General features: G+C 34.8%; 1 protein-coding gene across 1 annotated transcript in view; it reads left to right on the plus strand.

Annotated features, from left to right (window-relative positions):
* DACH1 (dachshund family transcription factor 1) overlaps nucleotides 1-26,111 on the plus strand; it is a 458,628-nt gene that overhangs the window by 172,822 nt on the left and 259,695 nt on the right. The window contains exon 3 of the mRNA XM_017895769.1: nucleotides 23,706-23,821. Coding sequence (XP_017751258.1) covers nucleotides 23,706-23,821 — 116 coding nt within the window. The remainder of the gene's footprint in view (nucleotides 1-23,705; nucleotides 23,822-26,111) is intronic.

Raw genomic sequence — 26,111 nt, forward strand, 5'->3', positions numbered from 1 at the left:
GCCATTCTCCTGCCTCAGCCTCCCAAGTAGCTGGGACTACAGGCGCCCGCCACCACATCCGGCTAATTTTTTTGTATTTTTAGTAGAGATGGGATTTCACCGTGTTAGCCAGGATGGTCTCGATCTCCTGACCTAGTGATCCGCCCGCCTCGGTCTCCCAAAGTGCTGGGATTACAGGCCTGAGCCACCACGCCCGGCCAAGATAAAAATCTTAACACGAAATATTATTACTAGAGGAAAACCAAATCCAACATTTATGATGGTTTATCTTGACAATATTCACTCTGTACTTCTTAGCTGTTTGATAATTTTTGGTCCTGTTCTACACCTTATATCTTGAGCAGTATTATCTCCAAACACAATGGATCACTCTTTATATATGTGCTAGGAAATATAGCTTAGTGCTAGTTTCAACATCACTACCATAAAAATATAAATGTAAATTAATAGTCTTTGAATCAAAATGTATCAGAGAAATTACTGCATTGATTTTATTATTGTATTTTGTTTTTGTAAATTATTTTATTTCTTCCAAAATGATTTACAGGAACTACCTTCAAAGCAGTACAAATATTTCATAAATAATATCTGGCCGATTTCTAGCCAATTGAACAATTTGTTGCACACACACAATAAGCCACCTCGTATCTTTTAGCAAGAAATAACATTAAGTTTGAATAATGAAGACATTACACAATAAATTAAGACACAATTAAAATTCGCTTTAAATGTTTCTTTGGGGGAGGGGACGCCATACTTCTCATCAAAGAGAAACATTTTCACAGTCCAGAGATCTTTTATTTTATTTTATTTTTTATACCTTTTAAGCCATGAATCCACAGGGAAGAGGTTCCAGCAGCTCAGGCTCCCTGCCATGGGTTCTCATAAAGTGCGCTTCTCTGGGTGGAGCAGGCTGGTGCTTCAGTTGCACCCAGGCACGTTTCTCCTTGGCCTCCTTCTGTTACTGATCATTTTCCTTCACGCATTTCAGGAAGCTATCTCAGCTCTTAGAGTGCTTCATACACTCAATACGCACATTAATTCTCTTGGCAAGAATCTTGCCCTTTACTTGTTTAAAACAATGCCAACAGCATGCTGAGGAGGAACATGGTAGACTCTTCCAGTTTTGCCGTGGTAACCCTTATGGGGCATTCCTTTTTGAACAGTACCCATTCCCTTGATGTCTACAATATCACCTTTCTTATAGATTTGCATATTGGTGGCCAAAGGATCAACGCTATGTTTTCTCAAAGGACTAGAGAACATATATCAGGTGTCTCTCTTCTTTCCCTTGGTTTTTCTCATTTTGGTGAATTATTGGAACATGGTGGGTCCGGAAAAAAGGACTGCATTGATCTTTGAAGCAAATAAGCATACTTAAATATACTATATTTTTTAATTAAAATCTGTTTGTCTCTACACTTCCTTATTTGAAGAGATGAAATGTCATCATTAAGTAGTTCGAAACTGAATTTTTATCATTCTATTTTGAACTCGGTAAAATTTTTTCGCACTGTAATAACTTCATTTTAGGCCTGTATTCATATTCTCCCCCAATACTTGGACAGATGGTCTTGGATTATTTGTTAATAATGAGGTACAATCTTTAGTAAGTCAGTGTTTATCAATATATCTGTCTTAACATGCAGACTTCACATAGTTGGTACCATGATTTAAAATCCAACTTTCTCTCCTCTTTTCCTCCCCTAAGGGTAAATGCAGAATTAGCTTGAAGGAGCAGATTTGCTGTGATTAGGGGTCTACTCTTAGTCCTATGCAGGTTCCTTACCCTACTCACAGGGGTTGAAAGCTTTGAGTTTCTTTTCACATAAAGGTTGTTTACTTCTGATGCATTCTATCTGCAGTTGAGCTCTGGTCTACATATGTTCTTCCATTTTAAGTAGTCACAAAAAATAATTATGTTATTTATGATGCATCTTGTGCAGTCAACTTTACCTGCAGAAACAAACAGTACCAACATCTCATTGGCTTATGACAACAACCATTTCTTTCTATTTGAGGACTGCTGATCAGGGACCACTCTGCTGAGCTCTGCTATGGTCTGTTCATCCATGTACTCTCATGGAAGGCAACAGAGGCTCAGGAAGGGACAGAACTATGTTGGTCCATGTCAGACTTCTTCCCAGTGATGGTATATGTCACATCTGCTCATATGTCATTGGCCACAGCAAGTCCCATAGCCAAGCCCAAATTAAAAAGTAGGAAAACCTTCTATAACGAAGAAAAGTGATATATTTCATATAGCCATGGCTATATGAAAGCAGGGCAAGGTCAGGGAGAGAATAGCTAATTGTGAACAATACATGGCACTTATTAGTCAAGATGAATTTATTAAATGCCCATTATCCTTTGACTCTGCTAAGATATTATATGACACACAAATAAGAAAATTAGTTCTTATTTAGAAGTAAATTTTTAAAAAGAGAACATTTTAAAAATGATGAAATCCTAGCCAACTACTGCTTTACAATCTAGGTAGAGATGGCAATACATATGTTAGACCCTAAGTTGTTAAACAGATATTTGAAAATCCAGTCATATATATTCCTAATTAGTTCCTGAATAAGACTGGCAAGGCTCTTTAATATGATTCTCATATAACCTCTTGGAATGTTATGGTCTAATAATTTTTTCTCTTGTGCAAAATTCTTGTGAATTGATTAAATTGACTTTAGAAGAGATCTATTTTTTTCTCACTAATTTTAAATAAGTAATTTATGGTTAAATCCTTTAAAATAAAATTAACTCTCCATTTGGCAGCATCATTTATGCTGTTGTCAGTACCACCTTTTCCTAACGTAATTATTATCATGTGTTTCTGGAAAGATGTTAGGGTATATTTCAATGCTTTTCTTTCTTTTAATCAGCATTGTTACTTGTCTCAATAAATCTCTATTATTATACAAGTTCAATGCTACCTTTTGCGTGACAATATTTTCTGCTTCAATGTAGAGGAAAAATAAATTTAAAGTAATTGCTTTCAGAAGTTTATTGTTTTATAGGACTGTTGTAAGTAAATAGGATGCAAAGCATTTGTTAATGTTTGCTTGTTAAGCTCACTGAAAGTAGATGTTTATACAAGCCCAGAATTACTTTCTTTCTTCCCTGTACCAAAGTACTTCAAGCTAATCAAGGAAATAATTCATTGGTGGCAAACTTTGGAAATTGTTCCCTAAGAAATATAGATTTAAATATGCTGTATGATTTTCATTTTAATTTAGTAAGTTAAAGGGGAAGTTTATATAAAATGATATGCAATTTAGGGTCATTTTAAAGTTGAGAACTGATTTCATATTTTCAAGTCTTTAGATGTGAATAATTTGAACTTAGTGTATACATTTCTTGTGCCTTGAATAACTTTTAAAACTGGAATGTTTGAATAGAATGGAAAAACATGGAGTTTGCATCATTTTATTTATATATGTGTTAGATACTTTTTTTTTTTTTTTTNTTCAGAAGTTTATTGTTTTATAGGACTGTTGTAAGTAAATAGGATGCAAAGCATTTGTTAATGTTTGCTTGTTAAGCTCACTGAAAGTAGATGTTTATACAAGCCCAGAATTACTTTCTTTCTTCCCTGTACCAAAGTACTTCAAGCTAATCAAGGAAATAATTCATTGGTGGCAAACTTTGGAAATTGTTCCCTAAGAAATATAGATTTAAATATGCTGTATGATTTTCATTTTAATTTAGTAAGTTAAAGGGGAAGTTTATATAAAATGATATGCAATTTAGGGTCATTTTAAAGTTGAGAACTGATTTCATATTTTTCAAGTCTTTAGATGTGAATAATTTGAACTTAGTGTATACATTTCTTGTGCCTTGAATAACTTTTAAAACTGGAATGTTTGAATAGAATGGAAAAACATGGAGTTTGCATCATTTTATTTATATATGTGTTAGATACTTTTTTTTTTTTTTTTGATAAGAAGAAGAGGAAAAAGAGAAGACAGATAACAGAAACTGAAGTTTTCCCATGCACACGCGGGCATGTGGAGTTGGTATCATGGCACTTAATTTTCAAATAGAAAACTTTATGGTAGTGTTGCAAGAAAGCAGTGGACTAGAAGTTTAGGCTCTCATGTTGAAAAACAGCTATGTAATCGAACACTGTAAAACAGTATGGAATTGAACAAACCTTCACCCCTCATCATGAAATCTGAATTTTCTATTACTCTGAATTAATTTACTTTTCTGTTTACTTACTCACATTTTATCATCTCATGCAGGATACTTTCTGATTTTTATTTTCATGTTTCTACCTCACAGAAACCCTATCTGTATTTTAGTTTTAGTCCATGATTTTAGTGTGTATTTTAGATTTCATCTCCAAACCCTAGTTACTTCCTTAAGTACCTCCTACCAATCCCCCTTTTGTTCTATCACTATCTCCCATTTCCTTATTTATTTGATTTTTCTGGATTGCATCTTTGATGTTTAAGTGATTTTCAGTTATATATCTGAACAAGAAATCATCAAATAGAAAATATTTTGTAATAAGATACAGAATTATATGCATCATTCATTATAGGAAAAAACATGGTTACTAAAGTACTACAATTTTTGGAAAACAATTGCATCTAAAGTTACATGTATTAATTATAACTCTGATTGTCACATATTGTATTGAATTATGAAATCTCAGATTTAAATATACTTACCTAAGAAAATGTCTTGATTATGTAGTAATTTAATAACCATTTATATTTATTGACTTCATATAGCTTAGTACATATGTAACCATTTATAAAAAAAGATTTAAATGAATCTGTGTTTTTTAAGTAAAAGCTGTCCTTGCTTGCATATCAGTTAATAACGTTTTGCATCTGCCTTATTTCTGATGTATGCATGCAAATTATAAGTATCTACTTATGCTTTAAGATCAGGGAGGATTGATAAAATTTTATTAGCAAGTCAGATTTTAAATTTAAAAAAGCCAAGTGCTGAATTTGTCTTTTTTATTCTATAATTGGGGAAAGGTTCCTAAAAAATACTTCACTGAAGTTAAAATTCAGAAATCCATGGATTTTGCATTTAACTTATTAAAGGCTAATTTACTTTGAACTTCTCTTAACTAATTAAAAGCTCAGAATCAGGGATGTGGAAAGTTTGGAAACATCAACTTGCATTAATTTTGTTTTCAAATACAAAAATTTTATTGCATACCCTAAATCCATGGGAGGTACGAACATCTTCCTTCTTGCCATATTAGAGTTTTAATATATCTGTGCATTCAAGGCTGTCCAGGTAGTCACAGTGATTTAACTTAACCTATGGCAAGTCCTCAAATGTAACTATTTTAATTAAGATTGCTTATTTCTAACTAAGCTTGCTCTCTCTTGGTGTTTCTTTGTTTGTTTGTTTGTTTGTTTGTTTTGAGATGGAGGCTTGCTCTGTCACCCAGGCTGGAGTGCAGTCTCAGCTTACTGCAACCTCTGACTCCTGGGTTCAAGCGATTCTGCTGACTCAGCCTCCTGAAGAGCTGAGATTACAGCCACATGTCACCACGCTCGGCTAATTTTTGTATTTTTAGTAGAGACGGGGTTTCACCATATTAGTCAGGCTGGTCTCGAACTCCTGACCTCGTGATCCGCCCACCTTGGCCTCCCAAGGTGCTGAAATTACAGGCGTGAGCCGCGCCTGGCCAGCTTGCTCTCTTAACAGAAGGAATGGCTCCCAGTTTTTGCTAAGATCAATTTTTTTTCATTGTCTTTTCTTATTTCCTGTTCTTAACGCATTTGCTAGCTCCATTGACTTCAGCACATATGGAGGATGCCAGCATGTGTCCAAACTCCGTGTGTCTTGTGTGTATATGTGTATGTATGTGTGCACATGTGTGCATGCACACACACTTTTCACAGACTTTCAGAATGAATTACTCTAGGTGGTCAAGCAGTGACTAGAAAACAACAAAAATGGTACAATTAAAACATGTAATTAACTGTTTTACACAATTCACGTTCAGAAATATAGTTAAATAAGAACAGGAACATTGCTTTTAACAGTTTTTAATGAAAGTACAAATTTCCATTTTGACATAAAGTGAGACTATAGCAATTTCATATATTTGGCTATAAGATATAGTTGGAAAAGCTGATACAAGTTTTGATATTTCTTTGTTAGTTATGCATTCCTATAAATAAGACTAATATGCACACTCAAGACATCCCTTCAAATATTTCTTCAAACATTATGAAAAGTTTTCTGTGAAGATTGAAAACAAGAGAAATTATTTGGATTGATGCAAGAACATCTTTTCGAGAAAGATTCTCCATTCTTTTTTCATCCTGCTCAGACTGACAGTTTATATACCAGGAGGGTTTTGTTCATAAACTACTCACCACACACCACCCATTCAAGGTAGAGTAAATCTTATCAGTGAACCCAATAAAAGAGTATAGTGCTTGTACTTCAAAGAGGCCATGTCTTCTAGGAAGATATACTACTCTTTGTCATTCAACCAAGGAGGCCTTGAGATTTAATAAAATTCATTGTCGAAGTCTAAAGAAGGAAAAGCTAGTTTTGAAAAGTCAGGCTAAATGTTACCAAAAAATAAAATACAATTTTACAATTGACTGATTTGAAGTGTAAGTAAAGAGGAGAGCTTTAAAATGTAGTTAACAATCTTCATGTCTATATTCATTTTATCTTTTTTCCTTTAAGAAGTTTTGACATAATATTCTGGTAAAATACTGTTTTTTGCAATTGTAGCTCCCCTTGGTATACAGGACTTTTGAAAGCTGAATTTGCCCTAAAGTATTTTGGTTTGTGAAAGACAAACAGCCAAGTTATATATAATTGTGAATAAAATCTACCTGTTACAATCCTTATATTCAGTCAGTGTAGAATGGATTTCTAATTATTTATTTTTTCTTTATACATGCACTTCTAAAATAAAGGTCTTCTGTACATACACAGTTTCCTTCTATCCAACATTTTCAGAGTATTAAATGTTTTAGTTTTCCTGGTGTGTGAAAATAATTTTTTTAATGGCACTAAATCTACCCCTGGATCCCCTAGTACCTTCCATGTTTTCTGATTTAAAATAAATAAATAGAACCCAAAATCTTGTTCATTGCCAAATATTTAAAGAATTTTAAAAACTAGTAAGAAAGTGAAGATTTAATAACATACAATTGAATCCATAGAGGAAAACACTGATAGCCTATATAAAGTGTGATCATACTGTTGTCTAACCTGTTGTAACACAAAAAATCTACAATGGACAGGTTTTTATATTTTTAAAATCTAGCTTTCTATAATGTTTGTTTTAATGGCCTACTATAATTTCGGTCTAGTATACACTGTAATTTATTCAACCCGACACAATTATATGAGCCTTTAGAGTTTTATTTTTGCATGTTCTCTCTCTCTCTCATTATTTATTCAGGATGAATTTTTAGATTTATCAATATGAAAGTGTTGGTTTAATGAGTATTCATATTTTAAATTTTGATATAGAGGGCCAAATGTTCTTTGAGAAATATTATCTTCTACTAGTGTACTATCAGTATGTTTTAGCTTTGCTAGAGTGATGGCCAAAGTGTGATATTTTATGTTTGATTTGATTTTTAATTCCTTATGTGCTAGTGAAATTGTAAATCTTTTAATGTTTATTAACCAATTACCTATCTGTATTATTTTTCTATTCATATGTATTTGCCATTTATCATTGGATTTTTCATTTGTTTTATTATTTATTTATTTATTTATTTATTTATCTATTTTTGAGATGGAGTCTTGCTCTGTTGCCCAGGCTGGAGTGCAGTGGCACAGCTCACTGCAACTTCCACCTCCTGGGTTTAAGCAATTTCCTGCAAAAATTATCCGTCTTTTACATACACATTTTTCTCTTTTGTCACTTTATTTCAACATCAATTTTCTTAAAATGTTTTAATTTGTATGTATATAATTCTATCCATCATTGACTCAGTACTTTCTGGCGTTAATGTCATGCTTATAAAGTATTATTCCAAATAATAGATTTTTTACTCATTTGTAATTTGTAACCTCTTTCTAAAATACATAAAATGGGGCTCTATTTCAACTTTTCAAACAGCTAGCAAATTTTGACACCATTTTTTATAATTAATATAGCCTTCCAATGGTATTATATGCAGTATTTTAGGACTTCCATATATTACCATAAATGTATAAGAAAGCATCTCTGAGTAAAAAATATGCTATTTTAGTTTAAAGGTGGTTTATTTTGATAATCTAGAATCCTGGATTAAATAATATAATTAAAATTCCACTTTATTGTAAACGTCTAAATTAAAATTTAAGTACATGTGTCTAGATTTGTAAGCCATGTTTAAAAATTTACATATTTGGGCATAGAATGCTTTGGTTGATAATTTCAAGCTCTATAGATTGCCATAAGTTGAAAAATTTATGGATGATTCTGTTTCCAACCGTATCGTTTTGAAGAGCTAAGACAGATCCAGAATATTCAGTTGGAGACAGAGTAATGCAAAGAAGGCAATAACTCAAAAACCTTCCACTTTATCATCATTATCAAGTTGGTGCCATACACAACACTCTGACAAGTCGGAGTACCAGCCTTTCAGGTCTTTAAATAACTACCAAGACAACGTTGATTCAGATGGCCATAGATCAGCAATGTGTATCCATTCCTTCCTTCACCCAGTCATTCATTTTTTTTTTCGTTTAATAAATATTTATTGAGTCCCGACTTTGTGCCAAACATTGCTCCTTTATAATGGGGATATTCCAGTGAACAAAACATTCAAAATCTCTGCCCTCATGAAATCTGCAACACAGATAGTCACCAATAAACAAGTAGCTATATAGTATTTCTGAACAACACTTAAGATAAAAACACAGTGAGGTGGGAGAAGGGAACTATTAAGTGGACCCAGTGCACTTTGCACAGTGGTTAGAGAAGGTGAGACGTGGGGATGTTTGACTGAAGAGCGTTCTAAGCAGCCACAACAGCAAGTGCAAAGGTGTGGAGACAGGAACATTGAATTCTTTTTAGAGATAATACATACATTTTGAAATAGTAAATATATTCAGAGTTGTGGAATAGAAATTCAGTCTTAAAAGTGAATTTCAATTCAGGCACGGTGATTCATGCCTGTAATCCCAGCACATTGGGAGGCTGAGGTGGGCGTATCATCTGTGGTTAGGGGTTCGAGATCAGTCTCACCAACATGGTAAATCCCGGTCTCTACTGAAAACACAAAATTAGTCAGGCGTGATGGTGCATGCCTGTAATCCCAGCTACTTGGGAGGCTGAGGCAGGAGAATCATTTGAACCTGGGAGGCAGAGGTTGCAGTAGGCCAAGATTGTGCCATTGCACTCCAGCCTAGGCAGCATGAGTGAAAATCTGTCTCCAAAAAAAAAAAAAAAAAAGTGAATTTCAAAAATTATCTAGATATGGCTATTTACTTCTGATGTAAATTACTTAAGACTGAAACATTTTTATGATCGGCATGGCAATTTAGCATGGACTTTTGCGCAGACAGGCCTGGGCCTATTTCTTTAACAGTCTGTGATTTATTCAGGTTACTTATTCTCTTATTTATTCTCTTATCAGGAGCCATTCCATTCATCTCTAAAATGGGCATAATGATGATAATTATATGATAGAGTTATGGTGGAGATTAAATTATATAATGTGCATCAAAGTGTTCAGCATAGTGTTAATTACGTAGTGAATTCGGTTGTTATTAGATCTCACGATTTCTTAAAATAATTTCAACATCCACCTTAGATTTGGAGGTATGTGTGCAGGTCTGTCACATAGGAACACTGGGTGATGCTGAGTTTTGGGGTGAAGATGACCCCGTCACCCAGGCAGTGAGCATAGCACCCAATCGGCATCCCTTAGGCCTCACATCCCTCCCTAGATCTCATTGTATTTCATTCCTATCTTGATAATTACAGCTAAATTAATTTCATGCTAACCTCATAAAAACCTATTAAATTATGAGCACTGTACTTCACATACTATCACTTCCTAACTATGAGTGTCATAGTAGATCACACATTGCCCATCTGTGAAGGCCCTATTTTAGACACTCAATATTTGCTTTGCCTTTTACAATATGATCTACAGTTACCAAACTCACCCCTTTTGGTTGAATTAGTCAAGGCTACTGAACACACACAATTTGCTGCCCTCTGTACTGGACATTGGAGGAGGGCTTTAGAAGAAACAAGACTTGGTCATTATCTCAAAGGACTTGCAATATAGCTGGGACTAGCATAAGAAACATACTGAATTAATCAAAATGGCCTCACTGATTCTGTGCAGGTGGAGCATTTGTTGAGGCCTGGACACACTCATCATTTCTGCCTTGGAGCCCTTGACCATGTCATTTGAAGATCTTCAATGTATTCTTCTCACTTTCTCTCTGTTAGTTAAAATAATACTCATGCGTGAAGACTCATCTTAAATGCCTTTTTTGTCTTTAGGTTTTCTGAGAGTTTATTCTCTTTTTCCTTTCTCTTTCTAAAGTCACTTAAAGCTTAGTGTCACAGCTATGTATTCTAACAATAAGAAGCCCACTTTTGGAGAGAGGGTTACATTTTGCTGCCTTGTTTCTGCCATGGTATCTAGGATTGGCCTTTGCATGCTGGGGTCACCTAACACATGTCTGTGCACTAATAATGTTGGGAAGAGAGGACGCATTTGAGGTGAGTCATCAGATCTAAGGTCCTGGACTGTAAGGGAAGATTGACTAAGACTGAAGCCGTGTTTTAAATATTAGAAAGTCCTCTAACAAACAATGAAATTAAAGATTGACTGAAATATGGAATTCTGTCTTCTGTTTTAAGAAATCAAAATGTCATAGCTGTTGTCTTTCCTAGACTTCTCTCTAATGTAATGTTAGGTACATGTTTAATCAAGAAACAATTTTTCTTCCATTTGAAATAATAAGAAAACTTATACTTTTATTCTTCATAATTCTATGCTTCAATGTATCTTTGCCTCAGTTTCCATGCTTATAAAATGGAAATAATATTTTCATCCCAGAAGTTTCTTGAATTAAATGAAATAATATACATAAAGTGCTCAAAAGAATTCTGGTGCATACACTATGTCATTTCTAAATGTAAACTATTATGCTTTAGTCAGTTTAAACAACACTTTTAAGGCAATATGTTTTTAGTATTTTAAAATATGATTCAGCTATAAATAAATAAGGGAAAATGGGAATTAGGATAATGATTAGGATTTTAAAAGCAACCTCAGCCTAGTATTCCAGGAGGAAAAAATTCCATGATAAAACAGTGTCTATTCAAGCTTGAAAGGACAAATGCCAATGACTTTTCCAACTCTGTGGTTCTGGTAGTTTATATCTTAATTTCTTCTAACATCTAGTATTATGATTAAAAGGTCATTTATTAAAGAAAATGCTTCATCAAGAATTAAATAAAATTCAATTAATGTAAATCATATTAACAGCAATGTTTTGTGCATAGGTATCATCTATGTCAGGTAACAAATTAAGCATGTTATTAAATATCTGCAGGCTGGAAACAGGCTTTGTCTGTCTTAACATCACACTTTCATTAGTTCATAGACCTAGAATCCTCACAGGGGCATCAGAAAGTTGTCAGGAGGTCTCTGAATTCTGAAGTTGGTGTCTGAATTTGTGCTTCAAGATTACATTTCTTGGCAGCTCCCCGTGCACTACACAGTGGAGGGGAATGGCAGGTGTGTGTGTGTGTGTGTATGTGTGTTTATAGGTTTCCCATACAAATTAGTTGTGTACATTTTCTCCAGAGGTGGCATACAAATAACTTGTCAGCAGAGGGTGAAAACATACATTTTAGGTTGCGTCAACCATCTTGCCTCTGCATTGGTAAGTGGGAAGACAAGATTGTCTGAGTTCTGATTTAATAGATTTTTTAACCCTCATTTGAGACTACATCTCTAAGGAGCAATCATTTAATACAAACATAACTATTTTTCTACTTTTGTGATTTATCTGTGAAGATACTTATACAGTAATCCACTTTATCCATGGGGGATATGTTTCAAGACCTCCCATGGATGCTTGAAAGTGTGATAGTACCTAACCTTATATATGCTGTATTTTTTTCTATACACCCATGCCTACCTAGGCTAAAGTTTACTTTATAAAGTAGACGTAATAAGAGATGAACAACAACAGTAAAATAGAACAAGTATAACCATACACTGCAATAAAAGTTATATGAATGTGGCCTCTCTTTCTCTCATTGAAAGTATCTTCTTGTACCATGCTTATTTTCAGACAGCAGTTGACCATGGTAACTGAATTTGAAAAGCAAAACCATGGATAAGAGGGTACTATCATATCAGATTGTTGCATGTACGTGTGTGTATGTGTGTGTATGTGTGTGTAGACTTAGTTACTTTACCAGTAATTTATGGCTATGGCTGCTTTATTATATAAAGATTTATGCACACTTGCTACAGGTTTTTCCTTCTTATTGCTGGTTTGCTATAATTTCTTTACAAAATTTTCCTTCTTAAATCAAAATCTGTCAATAATTTTGATTAAGATTAAGATAATAAGTGATTACAGAAAAGTGAAATAAAACTCAGTTGAGTAATGAATTTCCATCTTATGAATGCAAATCCCTCTTACAATAAAGTATTGAAAGGGAGATGGATTCATTTTTTGTTAGATTCAGATTTTCTATATAGTTGATTATATAACACCAAATTTTATTTTATTTAAATTCTTCTTAAATAAGACTTCACAAGAAAATACATTTAAAATAGGTGAATGGGCCAGGTGCAGTGGCTCATGCCTGAGGTGGGCTGATCATGAGGTCAGGAGTTCGAGACCAGCCTGGCCAATATGGCAAAACCCCGTCTCTACTGAAAATACAAACCACTGCACTTCAGCCTGGGTGACAGAGCAAGACTCCATCAAAAAAAAAAAAGAAAAGGAAAGGAAAGAAAAGGAAAGGAAAGGAAAGGAAAGGAAAGGAAAGGAAAGGAAAGGAAAGGAAAGGAAGAAGGAAGGAAGGAAAGAAAAGAGAAAGAAAATAGGCGAACAAATCATAATGTCCTAAAGATGTTTAACCAAAAATCAGTGCCTACCATCATATACGTAACACATTTCTCAAAGTCAGAAATATGCAGACAGGATAGACAGAGAAGATCTGACTGATAAACTATTAGAGAATAATTATGTGCTGGACTGTGTGAGACTAACCATGCTAAGGACAGGGGAATGAAAAATGTTTCAAGTTAGATGACTGCCTGCTTTGTAAACCTTTCCCTTTGACCCAATTAAGCACCAAACATTGCTGTTAATATGATTTACATTAATTGAATTTTATTTAATACTTTATGAAGCGCTTTCTTTAATAAATGACATTTTAATACTAATATTAGATGTTATAAGTACTCAGGTTTGAGTACTTCAGGCTTCATTACAGAAGTGTATGTGTGTGTGTGTGCATGTGCGTGAGTAATGGGGGTATATACCTCTATGACTGTTTCTTTACTTAGCATCTCCTCCTCTGCTTCAGTTGACAAACTCCTGCTTGCTCACACCTCATCTTTCCTGAAGCACCCCCATGACTTTGTCCCAACAACCATGCTCTGCAACATTTACTACAGTATTTAACATGGTTTAGTGTAATTCTCTATGTATCAATGTATTTCCCAAAATAGACCATGAGCTACTTGAGGGAAGAAATAGTATTTTATTGATATTTCCACCACGGCACATGGACATGTTCAATTAATGTTTATTGACTACATTAACATGCAAATCTGCTACAGTGGCTGTATTGCACAGTGCTCAGGGCTTGGCATCTGAAGCCAGATTGCCGTGGTTCACAACCTGACTTCATTACTTTTAACATGTGTGATATTAGGTAAGTCATTTTACTTTTACTTTCTGGTGTCTCAATGTCTCATCACAAAAGTAAGGATAATAATAGTACTCATCTCAAAAGTTTTTCACAATTATTAAAAGACTTAGATCACATAGTGAATTTAGCACAATCCCTGGCAGTAGATAATATAGTTGCAATTATTTCATTATTTTATCTACTATTCAAAAATAAAACAAAAACATTTGAAACAGGGGTCTTTAGAGTGTTGGAAATGGCATCTCCTACAAAGGAAAGTTGGATATTGTTTTGAGATAGGAGCAATGGGTTCATATTGGTACCAAATTAACGATAACCTGCAGAAACAGAATGATGGTCAAATATTTCCACTGCACGTTTGTAAACAGGTTCTTGGCATGTACCATTGAAATAAAAGAGTGAATGCATTGCTTTTGGCTCAAACAAAATACAGCCAATAGTAACTGCTGTGAATATCTTGTCATTTGAAATGTAAACTGAAAAATTACAAAAGGAAAACATTTTTATTTGTGATGATGGAGTTCATAGTTGGTGTAAAAGATTGGTTTAGATATTACGTGGGGTCTCGTTTAGTCATCCAGGCTGGAGTACAGTGGTTTCATCACAGCTCTGTGCCACCTCAAATTCCTGGGCTCAAGGGATTCTCTTGCCTCAATCTCCTGAGTAGCTGCGACTACAGGCATGCACCACCATGCCCAGCTAATTTTAAAGCTTTTTGTAGAAACGGGATCTTGCCATCTTGTCCGGTCTTGAACTCCTGGGCTCAAGCAATCCTCCTGCCTTGGCTTCCCAAAATGCTGGGATTACAGGCGTGAGCCACCACACCTGGACTTGGAATATGTTTTAATATTACATTTAAATTTTATAGAATATTGTTATGAGGTATGACAGGAGCTTTGAGAAAGAATCCAATATAGTAATAACGTTTTCCCAAACTGTAAGAAGGTCACTTACAATAGTTTCTAATTATTTCTGAATTTGTTCTTTAGGGGATTCTAGTAAGCTTTTGTACATAATTGTAAAAGAGAGGTGTTGTGGGTAGAATCATCTGCGGCCTGGAAGACTTATGGGAAGAAAGGAAAACTGTAAGGTGATTGAAAGGTTAAAAATATGTAGCTTTCTAGACAAACATGCCACTGAATGAAATCTGCAAATAGCATGAACTTTGGGAGAAATCATATATATAGATGTATAATGTATGCTATAGAAAGGTAAAAATAAATAGTATTAAATTGTATGTCTCTTTAAAACTTTAAGTTGCATTGAACAGCTTTTCAGTCTCACAAAGTATTCCTCGGTATTTTGGTGAGTGTGGGAAAGTAATCTGTTTGATGCGTTTACTTATCAAGTGGTAAGTGACTTGATTCACTTTATAAAGAGACATTTACCATTGATGTAAAGAATTCCAGTTGAGGCAAGAATATATCCATCTCCCTGATCTGATGAAGGTTAAGCTCTGAAAATATATTCATTAAGTTAAAATATCTTAAACTAAGTTTAATATAATAATATATTCTAAGATTAGTATAACCAATATACACAATGGATTTTAAATATCTTCTTAACTTAGACCTTATGTATATTCTTAAAAAGGAGAAGAGGGCTTAGAAGCTTTAGGGGCGAGAGTGAGATTATCCCAACTACCTATAACAGGAACTCTCTTTAGTATTTTAGGCTGTCATCAATTGTTAACACTTAATACACAAATGCTTAAGAGTGGCTTAGTTACATTCCAGTATGTTTTAATTCTTTCTTTGGGGTAATTCCTTATTCAGTATGTAGTAGCTCCAACTGAGCTGGAGACTTCAGATATTTTGTCTTTGGCCTTTTAAACAGGTTTTATATTAAATAAATGTCTTGTACTGTTTTAGTTGTATACAGTGTGACTTTTGAGGTCAGAGGCCACAATAATTTATCCTCACCAGAGTAGTTAATTTTGACTTCCATTTATTTTTTGTTAATGATGCTTTTAGTTTACTGATGTTAATTTTTATTTTGGTAATGATGAGCTCTTGCATTTCTTCTGCTAGAGAGTAAAAATGTTTCAAGTTAGATGACCATCTGCTTTGTAACCCTTTCCCTTTGACCCAATTATTTCTTACATTGCTCAGTATTCAACTTTAACTACAGAATTTGGTCAAATATGTATGCAGTAATATTAATAGATAATGGTAACCAAAATGTTCAGGACATATTAGTGGGAGGTAAGGGTAAAGCCCTCAATTCTGGCATCTGGTGGAATATGTGAGTTGCTGTTTTCCTAACTTTTGGAGAATAATTCTCCTGTGCCCTATGACATATAGAACACGGTTTGGTACTGTTGAGAGATGAGGAATTCTCAGAATGTAAATCATACCATTGAGTATATCACATTCGTTTAGAGCACAAGTCTTTAAACAAACAAACTCCCTAGAAATGGCAGGTTTCATGGTGAACTAAGTTTAGTAAATGCCTATGTTACCCCATTCTTGGAGATTTGTAATGCTTATTAACATAGTAAAAACTCTGAGCACTTGCTCAGATTAAAAACCTCAGGAATCTGTCAAGTTCTTCCACAAAACATATGTATGCTTAGTAGTTTAATTTGATCACAGAAACTTTTAATTAAAATATACTTTAATTTTTTTCCCCACAGAACATTTGTATTTTGCATATTTGTGTATGTATTTGTTCAGTTGGTGTACTGAATACCTGCCATGCAAATAGTTGAGAGAGTGCTTTTGTGCTTGTGAGCCAATAAGCTGAAAGTGCTCTCCAGGTGTCCACTGGTGATAGTTGTAAGCACGGTGCCCTATGGACCTCTGTATTCAGGTGAGTGTGGGAAAGTAATGTGTTTGATGCATTAGTTCATAGTCTGTTTGTACTGAGAAGTGCACATGACTGAGACACACACCTACACAGAGAACACTAAAAGTCCAAACAAATGTGGAACGTGAGAATGAAAACATGTTCACATTAGTCACCATTTTTAAAAGTGTATCCCTCAAAGCTTTACCAGCGATAGGAAAAAAAATTGCATTAGAAGGGAAAATAATGTTAATCATATAGATTCTGGATTATTTGGATTGTTGCCGCTCAGGAAACTGAAAAAAGAAAAAGTTCAACTAACAAGTTAACAACATCTTTCTAAGGGAAAGCTATGCATTGATAAACCGAGGGTTCCAAACAGCCGCTTCTTTTGGTGAAATATTGATATACATACATTAATCTTAGAAAGTCCTTTATATCCTTTTGTGCTGATGGGTCTATTTTCTGAGGTTTATTTAACTAGACAATGTCAAAGATTATTTGCACTTTTCATATTTTATAGTTCTCACAGGGACAACATTTTTGTTTATAATCATCTGGTTTTTAGCAGGTATTTTAGAACTCAAATGGAAGGGAAAGATTAAAAGGACAATTCTATGTGGTTAATGATATGAGATAGAGGCAAACTTTGAGCACTAATAAAGTTTAGTTAGGGTCATGATTTGTACACAATGAAGTCTCTGAAAAATATGATTCAAGTTGTTGAAGTCAAATTAGCTTTAAAAGTTTGTTTTATGTTGGGGTGCAGTGGTTCACACCTGTAATTCCAATGCTTTGGGAGGCTGAAGGGGGTAGATAGCTTGAGCCCAGGAGTTCGAGACCAGCCTGGGCAATATGGTGAAATTCACGCTTTACAAAAAGTACAAAAAGTAACTGGGCAAAGTGGTGTGTGACTGTAGTCCCAGCTACTCAGGAGGCTGAGCGGGGAGGATCACTTGAGCCTAAGAAGGTCAAGGATGCAGTGAGCTGTGTTCACACCACGACACTCCAACCTGAGCAACAGAGTGAGACCTTGTGTTAAAAAAAAAAAAAGTATGTTTTATATTTTAAACATAATGTACGTTTATGACAGAGAAACTAAAATCTTCAAATGTAAAAAAAAAAAAAAAGTAACTCTCCATTCAGAAATTCAAAGATAAGCATTCAATATTTTAGCATATTTCCTTTCAGTCTTTTTTTCTGTGTATTTATTGCTTCCTTTACTTGATTTCTCTGTCTCTTGTGCTCTGATATGTCCATATCTGCAGGTTTGTATCTTGCTTTTTCATGTTACTTAGAACGTAAGCATTCCCCTGTGTTATCATACACTTACAAACACGGCTCTTCTTGATTCCATCATGTTCAAGTGGGTATGCAAATCATTAAGCAAATTGTAACTTTCCCATCAGAAATAAATTATTAATATGTATATATATAATGTATAATATACACATATGTACACATATAAAGTTTGCAAACCTCTTGGTTTTGTAGAAGCAGTTTACTAGAGAAAAATACGGAGAATATAAACACAGAGTTGGAGCTTTCCTTGGGTAAATAGATTGCAGAGGGCAAATGAAATCTTGCAGATTAGCAGAGCAAGTTGCTTTCACTAGTAAATGCTTGTTTGTGTCCCAGGATTAATCTCAGTGCTCATTTGCTGCCATATATGCTTCTACCGCACTTACCCCACAGACTATCTAATGTTATCGTCCTTCTCATAGAAGGGCTTGTGTCTTTATTATTGAAACCCTAATGTCCAGCCCTGTGCTTGTATACAGTAGCTCTTTTCTCTTGGGAAATGAATGAATGAATGAATGAATGAATGGTTGAATGGAACTTTTCTTTCCTTTCTCCAGGCAGGTAGGATTTGGACTTAAAATTTCTGCTGGGCAGCTGTTTTCATATTTTCCAATGTGTAGACGCCACAGGTTTTTTTTTTTTTAATCTTTTTTCTTTTTTATTTTCTGAATTTTATTTGTTTCTCTGCCCCAACTCTTAGAAAGAGAATTGAGCTTAATTTCTCCAAAACTACTGAAGAGATTAACAAAAGATGATGTCCACAGAGAATATTGAGTATTGAAAATTCTATAATGTACTCTAACATCTCTCACTCTTTTGATGCCCTAAGCTTCTTATTAATTCCTATCCCTTTTGTTAAGTTCAATTTTGACTTCACTTTAAATAAAAACAGTAAATGGACCTGGAAAAGTTAGTAAACATTGTGCAGTTGTACGAGAGAGACTGAAATTAGCATGAGATTGATTTAGTGTTATAAANTTAATTTCTCCAAAACTACTGAAGAGATTAACAAAAGATGATGTCCACAGAGAATATTGAGTATTGAAAATTCTATAATGTACTCTAACATCTCTCACTCTTTTGATGCCCTAAGCTTCTTATTAATTCCTATCCCTTTTGTTAAGTTCAATTTTGACTTCACTTTAAATAAAACAGTAAATGGACCTGGAAAAGTTAGTAAACATTGTGCAGTTGTACGAGAGAGACTGAAATTAGCATGAGATTGATTTAGTGTTATAAACTAAAGAAAGAAGACCCCCCTGGCGATCTGTCTGTGTGTGGTGGGGTGGGAATGGGAGTGGGTGGGTAAGCTTTTTATTTAGAACTGCAGGAGAAAGTGCGCTTGGGTGAGTTCCCTAGTGTTTAGGATATTAAATGTGGGTGTGGACGTCTCTAAGCTATTGCTTTCCTCTTTTAATGCAGATGTTTGAAAATACTAAAGACTGTACTACGGCTAATGCATGAAGCTGGCAAAAACAATTACCAAAATCATAAATTGTGATTTTATTCAAGCTATTAAGTATAATTATTTAAGTGAGGTCTTCTGTTTGATTAGAGCTTGGAGAGTTCACCTTGCTCTAATCCTCTGGGATAGAAATGGGTCACCATTGTAGAAAATGTTGGGTTGATAGTGGCTACATTGAGGCAATTGAACGTTCCAAAAGAAAATGCTTCTTTCGTTGTTTCGCTTCCTCTTTTCAGCTAAGTTTTGTTTTCTAAGTATTTTCTTTTTAAGAATAACTTATTTCTCACAAAGCATACCAAATGCTTCTTAAAGAAATCCTGATTTCATCAAATTTTCTGATAAGTTAGGTAGCTTGGTCAAGTCTACAGCTTCTAGTACATTGGTAGAACCAGTATCATAGCTGGATCAATCCAGGCCATAAAATCTGTGATTTTGGCCAGAGTATTACTCATGTTCTCTGGGAGGTTCCCTCAAATGCCTTTGAAAGAAATTTAAATATTCAATTATTTTACAGTTATCATCCCTGAAGTCCCATTCAAATACCTTAGGAGTTAGTGACCAGGATTCTAGTAAGGATAAAATATCAAGCCTGTCAATAAGGGGACCTAACTGTAGGTCATGAAGGGATAGAGGAAAGTCTTGTTAATAAATAAATTTTCCAACTTCTCCTCAGCCAAGAAGTTGGGAATAACTCCAAGGAGAGGTTCATAGTTGTTGTCCTGTTCTTAGGCAAAAGAGTAAGTGATTTACTTGTCCCTACAAATATTTTCTTTCAGTCCCTTTCATTCTTCGCAAAGGTATCCCAAGAACTTGCTCTCACCTAATTGAAAGTAATCCCCAGTAGGGTGTTAGCTGATGGCTTTAGGGTGTTACCAGCACCAAGAGTATTTGCATTTTAATGAAAGGTTTTAAAAGAACTTAAAGCTTAGAGACTGAAAGCAATAAATCTCTATTGGTGGAATTTGAGGCAATGTGATAGATTGGGCAGGAGATATCTGTGGTGAAAGGAGCCCAACGGGTCTATTCTAATCACAGCGTGAATTAAAGTGTTCCTACTTACTAGCCTCACTTCACTTCTAGAGTGAGGGCTGTGGGGACAATTCCTGTGGCCAGAATAATAAAGTACTCCTAAGTAGTTTGATTTTCTTTAAAAGCAAAACAAGTTAAAGGGCTGTACATTTCCAATCTTTTAACTTCCTTTTCCTTTCCCACTTTTTCTGTAGCATCTTGACTGAGCTCTCCCAAAACCTCTATTCTGTTTTCCCTGGGCTTGAGATGTATATCTAGCATTATATTTAGACTTAGAGTTTCAGACTCCTTTTGGGCCTTACTTTTTGTTTCTTGGAAACTTTATGACCCTGGAATTGATAAGGTAGTATACTTGAGAAATTTGGGAGAAATGGCTTTACAAATAGGGTTATTATTGTTATTTTTATTATTTTACTACATAGAGTGAACCAGACACTGAGCTACATTTTAAGGACACACAGACATATGTTGTGCAATTTCTGTCAAGTAGCCTTGGGAGATAAGCAAATAATCTCATTATTGCAATCAGTGCAGGAAGAATTATAGGTTCACCATGCTCTATCATAGAGCATAGAAAAAATACTAACTAGAAGTGGTTGGTAAGAAGGATGATTAAAGTGTAGGCAGGTTTAGTCAGATAAAATGGGAATGAGGATGGGGTGGCATAGAAAAGGGCATTGATGGCAAAGCATCTTTAAAGACAGTGTAATAGGAAACCAGAGCCACTCAGGAAACTGTTAAGAAACTGAGTAGGGCTAAATATAAGCTATGAATGTAGGAATAAAATGTTGAAATTGAAAAAGTCAGCAGGGATCAAGTATTGAAATGGTTTTGGTGCCATGTCAAGGATTGTGAACCCAGTAGGGAACCATTGATATCTTTAAGCAAATGGAAAGCAAGGTCAAATTTGCATTTTATAAAAATCCTCCTGGAATTAGCATGGAGAGTTGTTTAGACTTTGGACTCTAGACTCTGGAGTGGGACAAAATTGAATGTGTGTCTTGGAAGGTTTGGAAAGCTGTAACCATGTATCAAGAATGAGGGATTGATCTGAAAGGTAGGAGTGGGGACATAGAAGAGAAAATAGATTAGAAAGATATCCTCAGAAAGGTAATATTTGAGTATACAAAAGACACAAGTGACTCCTGGATTTTTGGCTTAGTCAGTTAGATTCCATTTTGCTGAACCAGAGAAAAGCAAAATGGGTTTTAATGGGATAGATGCTGAGTTCAGATTTAGACAAGCTGAGTCTTAGATTATTATAGAACATCCAAGCAGAGATTTCCAGCACATAAGCATTAATCTGTCTGAATCCCAGGAGAAAGATATGGTCTGTAGATATATATTTAGCCCTTAGCCCTTAGCATCTAAGTGATGCTAATAGAAGAGATCACTCGAGGAAAATGGATACTATCAGAGGGCTGTTGATTGACCACAGACAAGTAACAAGAGTTAAAAAGCCAACTGAGAGTGAGGAGTAATCATGAGAAAGTAATAATAAGAGGAAGTAGCTTGAGAGATACTTCAGGAACAATAAGCAGGGCAATATCCCTATTGGTTAACAAAACAGAAAGACAAGCAAACAGTCTTGCTATTTTTCCAACATCCTCCAGGATCTAGCCTTAGGCAATAACTCTGACAGTCTCAATCACTGCTCCTCTTCCTATTTGACTTTTTTCACCTCATTTGAAACAATCCTGTATAACCATACATTTTTCATGCTTTCATTTCTTTCTCACATTCTCACTGGAGTGTAATTTTCTTCCATTCTTTTCTTCTCCATGCTTAACTCTCCTTCAGAATTCTCTTCTAATGTTCCCCCTGCCTTCTTCCTTCCCATGACATGGTAGTATCAACATCCATCCTAACTTCCAATTAGTATTCGGATTGCAACTTTCTCATGGGATTTAGCACATTACAATTTGCATCATAGTTGTTTATGCACCAGATTGTTCCCTTTTGGCAAGAATGCGAACTTCTGAAGTCTAAGAACCCATTCTCCTAAATAGTGCACCTCTTTGAAAACAGCAGGCACTTAATAATTATTTGCTCAATGACCACATACATTACCTACCTAAATTAAATAGATAAAGGCTTTGAATCTTCTGATAAGTCTAGGGATCTCAGCAAAGGCAAAACATGAAAATGCTTATTTATGAGGCCATATCTGTTAGTTTTGAAATATTTAGGCACATTTTGTCCAAATAAATGATGGGAGAGCATTTCATAAAAGCACATTTATGATACTGAGGCAAAAAGTGAAAACACGATGCTAAAACTTTGTTTTCAAAAATTGTAAGATTATGTACAATGGTTGTTTTCTATTAATGATTGCAAATAGTTGTCTCTACCTCTGCTTTTATAATTGTAATAATTAATCTTGAGTAATGGGCATGTAAAGTACAGTGTTGCTAAAACACAAAGTATTTTTATTTATCCTAAAGGTAGGTATGAGATGCTACACTGTCAGTTCCTTAATGATATCCTACAAATAATCCTAAGCCTTTCAAGTACATTTTAGTATATTACAAGTAAGGGAACTTAGTGGGGGATGTTCACTTAAATAGAATAAGGGTTAAATGATAACTTGACTTATCTTTTAAATGACAAAAAATAAAGAAATTGCAAGACCTTTTCACACATTAGATATGTATTGTCATTTATCATCTAGATATCAGGCTAGCAGTGCGAAGTAATAAAACATATCATCGAAAAATGTGCTATAGGTCTGAATCACTCTTTCATTCCACCTCCCAGCTAACTGTAGTATTAAATCAAACAAGCAGAACATTTCCTTAGGCAGCCATTGCCTTTTAATTTCCTGAAGAACCTTAAAATATCATTCATTACAAGTACTACACATATTTGGTTTTTAAAAGACTCATAAATCAATAGCAGGCTGACTGTAATAATTATTACAAGTTAGTGCATAATTTTCGTGCTGAAGGCTGCATGCAGAACTTTAGCATATGCAAACGAGGCAATTCAAACTGTGTATAGATATTAATATGAAGAAGCAGGTAACGAGGTGCAGGCTATGAATTATGCATCAGGAGTGGCTGATCTTCAATGAGGAAAATGAATTCAGCATGTAATCTAATTAGTGATGGAAGTCTATTACATCTAACTGCAAAAGCAACCGTCCTTGAAACAAATTTATTTACAGTCCATGTTACCACTTGAAACAACTTTGAAATGATGTGTAAGACAACAGCTTAATTGTAAAATTTTTTTGTTTGTTTGTTTCAGTTCTAGACCTGGAAGGCCTCCTAAGAGGACTCAAAGTGTCACCTCCCCAGAGAACTCTCACATCATGCCACATTCTGTCCCTGGTCTCATGTCTCCTGGGATAATTCCACCAACAGGTAAGACTGCTACTCACTTATGCCAAAAAATATTAAAAATCAGCCAATGTCATAGCTTTTATATATACCTGTAAATCAATATTTACACATATCAATTTTATTTTGTGCACACTAAGATAATGTTACTGAGATAATTTATTTCAAAATTACATTATGATTACCATCTTTTCTTTATTTAAAATAAAACAAAAGCTTAACTGAACACAGTGCTAGAAGTTATTTTAATTAATCCTACTACAAATATCAAACATCAAATTATCATTCCTATTGTCTTATTAAGGAATCGAAGTTCAGAGAAAATCAGTGACTTTCTCAAGGTCACTCAGCTGTAGCTGTCAGTGGTTATTCAAACCCAGGTCTTTGGATTTTAAATTTGTTTAGCATTCCAGAAACTGATAGATATGCATCCAAACAAAAGACAGTAACTCTGTTGAATAGAAATGTCTCGTAATTTTTTGCAAACTAATATGTTTCTATCGGAACCATTTGAAAAATGTTTATTTCTAGAATTTTGAAAATGTATAAGTAAAAGAATAGTCTTGACTGCATAAGCTCCATACCATAAACAAATTTAATAATGCACTGGAGCAAAATTCATTCATTTCATTTCTACCACCTGAATGGGTTCATTAATTATTTTATTTACGGAAACATATGTTTGCCCATGTTTATTGTTTCATCAGGAAATGAGCCAGATACATGAGCAAATTAAAATATTGCTGATATTATAATATAATATATAATATTTATATTGTTTTTCTTTATCATATGTATATTGAGGAAATATACATATGAACATATAAATGTCATGTATTATAATACAGCTGATGCAATAAAGGTAATCTGGCAAGATGAGAAGAGAGTTTTTCTTTTTTCTCTAAATTCATGTATCAGTATTTTATTTTTCTTTGTAACATTTGTCTTTCTGTGTGCTCTAATATAATCATGGAGTAATCTTATTTCCTATCTCATATTTGGGTGGAAGTTTCTTGACATCAATGACTGTCTCTAACTCATCTTTATTTTTGCAGTAATGTCTAAACAGTTCATTCACCTTTGTGGGCATTTAACAAAAATCATTGAGTTGAATTTGTAGCTATTTCAGCTATTTGTTTATTTTATATATTTAATATTTTTTTCAGCAAGGCAGCAATAGTTTTATTTTACTTTTGTTTTAAGACAGAGGGTCTCCCTCTGTTTACCCAGGCTGCAGTGCAGTGGCTCAGTCATGGTGCACTGCAGCCTGGACCTCCTGGGCTCAACAGATCCTCCCACCACAGCCTTCTGAGTAGCTAGAACTTACAGGCACAGTCCACCGTGCCTGGCTAATTTTTGTATTTTTTTTTCTAGAGATGGGGTTTCTTCATGTTGCCCTGTCTGGTCTTGAACTCTTGGACCCAAGTGACACATCTGCCTCGACCTTCCAAAATTCTTGGATTACAGGCATGAGCCACCATACCTAGCCACCAAAATTTTTAATAGTAAATAATTGAAAATTCCATGAAAATATTTTTATACTAATTTTGTGCATGAAAAATTGAGATACAGGAAAATGAAATCAATAGCTGAAAATTGCCCAATTACAAGGTGGCTATTATCATTTCAATTTGTTTAATCATGTTTTTCAAGTAACTGAATCCTACTGCCTGATATTCTAATTCCAATTTGAGATTTGGAAAAATGAAATAGGTAGTACTTGGTTAATCCTTGCTTATTTATGTTTAACTGAATGATAAAGATTTCTGTTTAGAAAATTTGGGACTTGGGAATGACATAGGAAAATCTTTTATACTACATATGAAAATCTTAACGCCGGTCACAGTGGCTCACACCTGTAATCCCAGCACTTTGGGAGGCCGAGGCTGGCGAATCACGAGGTCAGGAGATCAAGACCATCTTGGATAATACGGTGAAACCCCGTCTCTACTAAAAAAAATACAAAAATTTAGCCGGGCGCGGTGGCGGGCGCCTGTAGTCCCAGTTTCGGGAGGCTGAGGCAGGAGAATCGCTTGAACCCGGGAGGTGGAGGTTGCAGTGAGCCGAGATCGCGCCACGGCACTCCAGCCTGGGCGACAGTGCAAGACTCTGTCAGAAAGAAGAGAGAGAGAGAGAGAAGAAAAGAAAGAAAAGAAAGGAAGAAAGAAAAGGAAGGAAGGAAGGAAGGAAGGAAGGAAGGAAGGAAGGAAGGAAGGAAGGAAGCAAGCAAGGAAAAGAAGGAAGGAAGGAAGGAAGGAAGGAAGGAAGGAAGGAAGGAAGGAGGGAAGGAGGGAAGGAGGGAAGGAGGGAAGGA

The sequence above is a fragment of the Rhinopithecus bieti genome, unplaced genomic scaffold, assembly GCF_001698545.2.
Source record: "Rhinopithecus bieti isolate Rb0 unplaced genomic scaffold, ASM169854v2 scaffold_2244, whole genome shotgun sequence".
Taxonomy (NCBI): domain Eukaryota; kingdom Metazoa; phylum Chordata; class Mammalia; order Primates; family Cercopithecidae; genus Rhinopithecus; species Rhinopithecus bieti.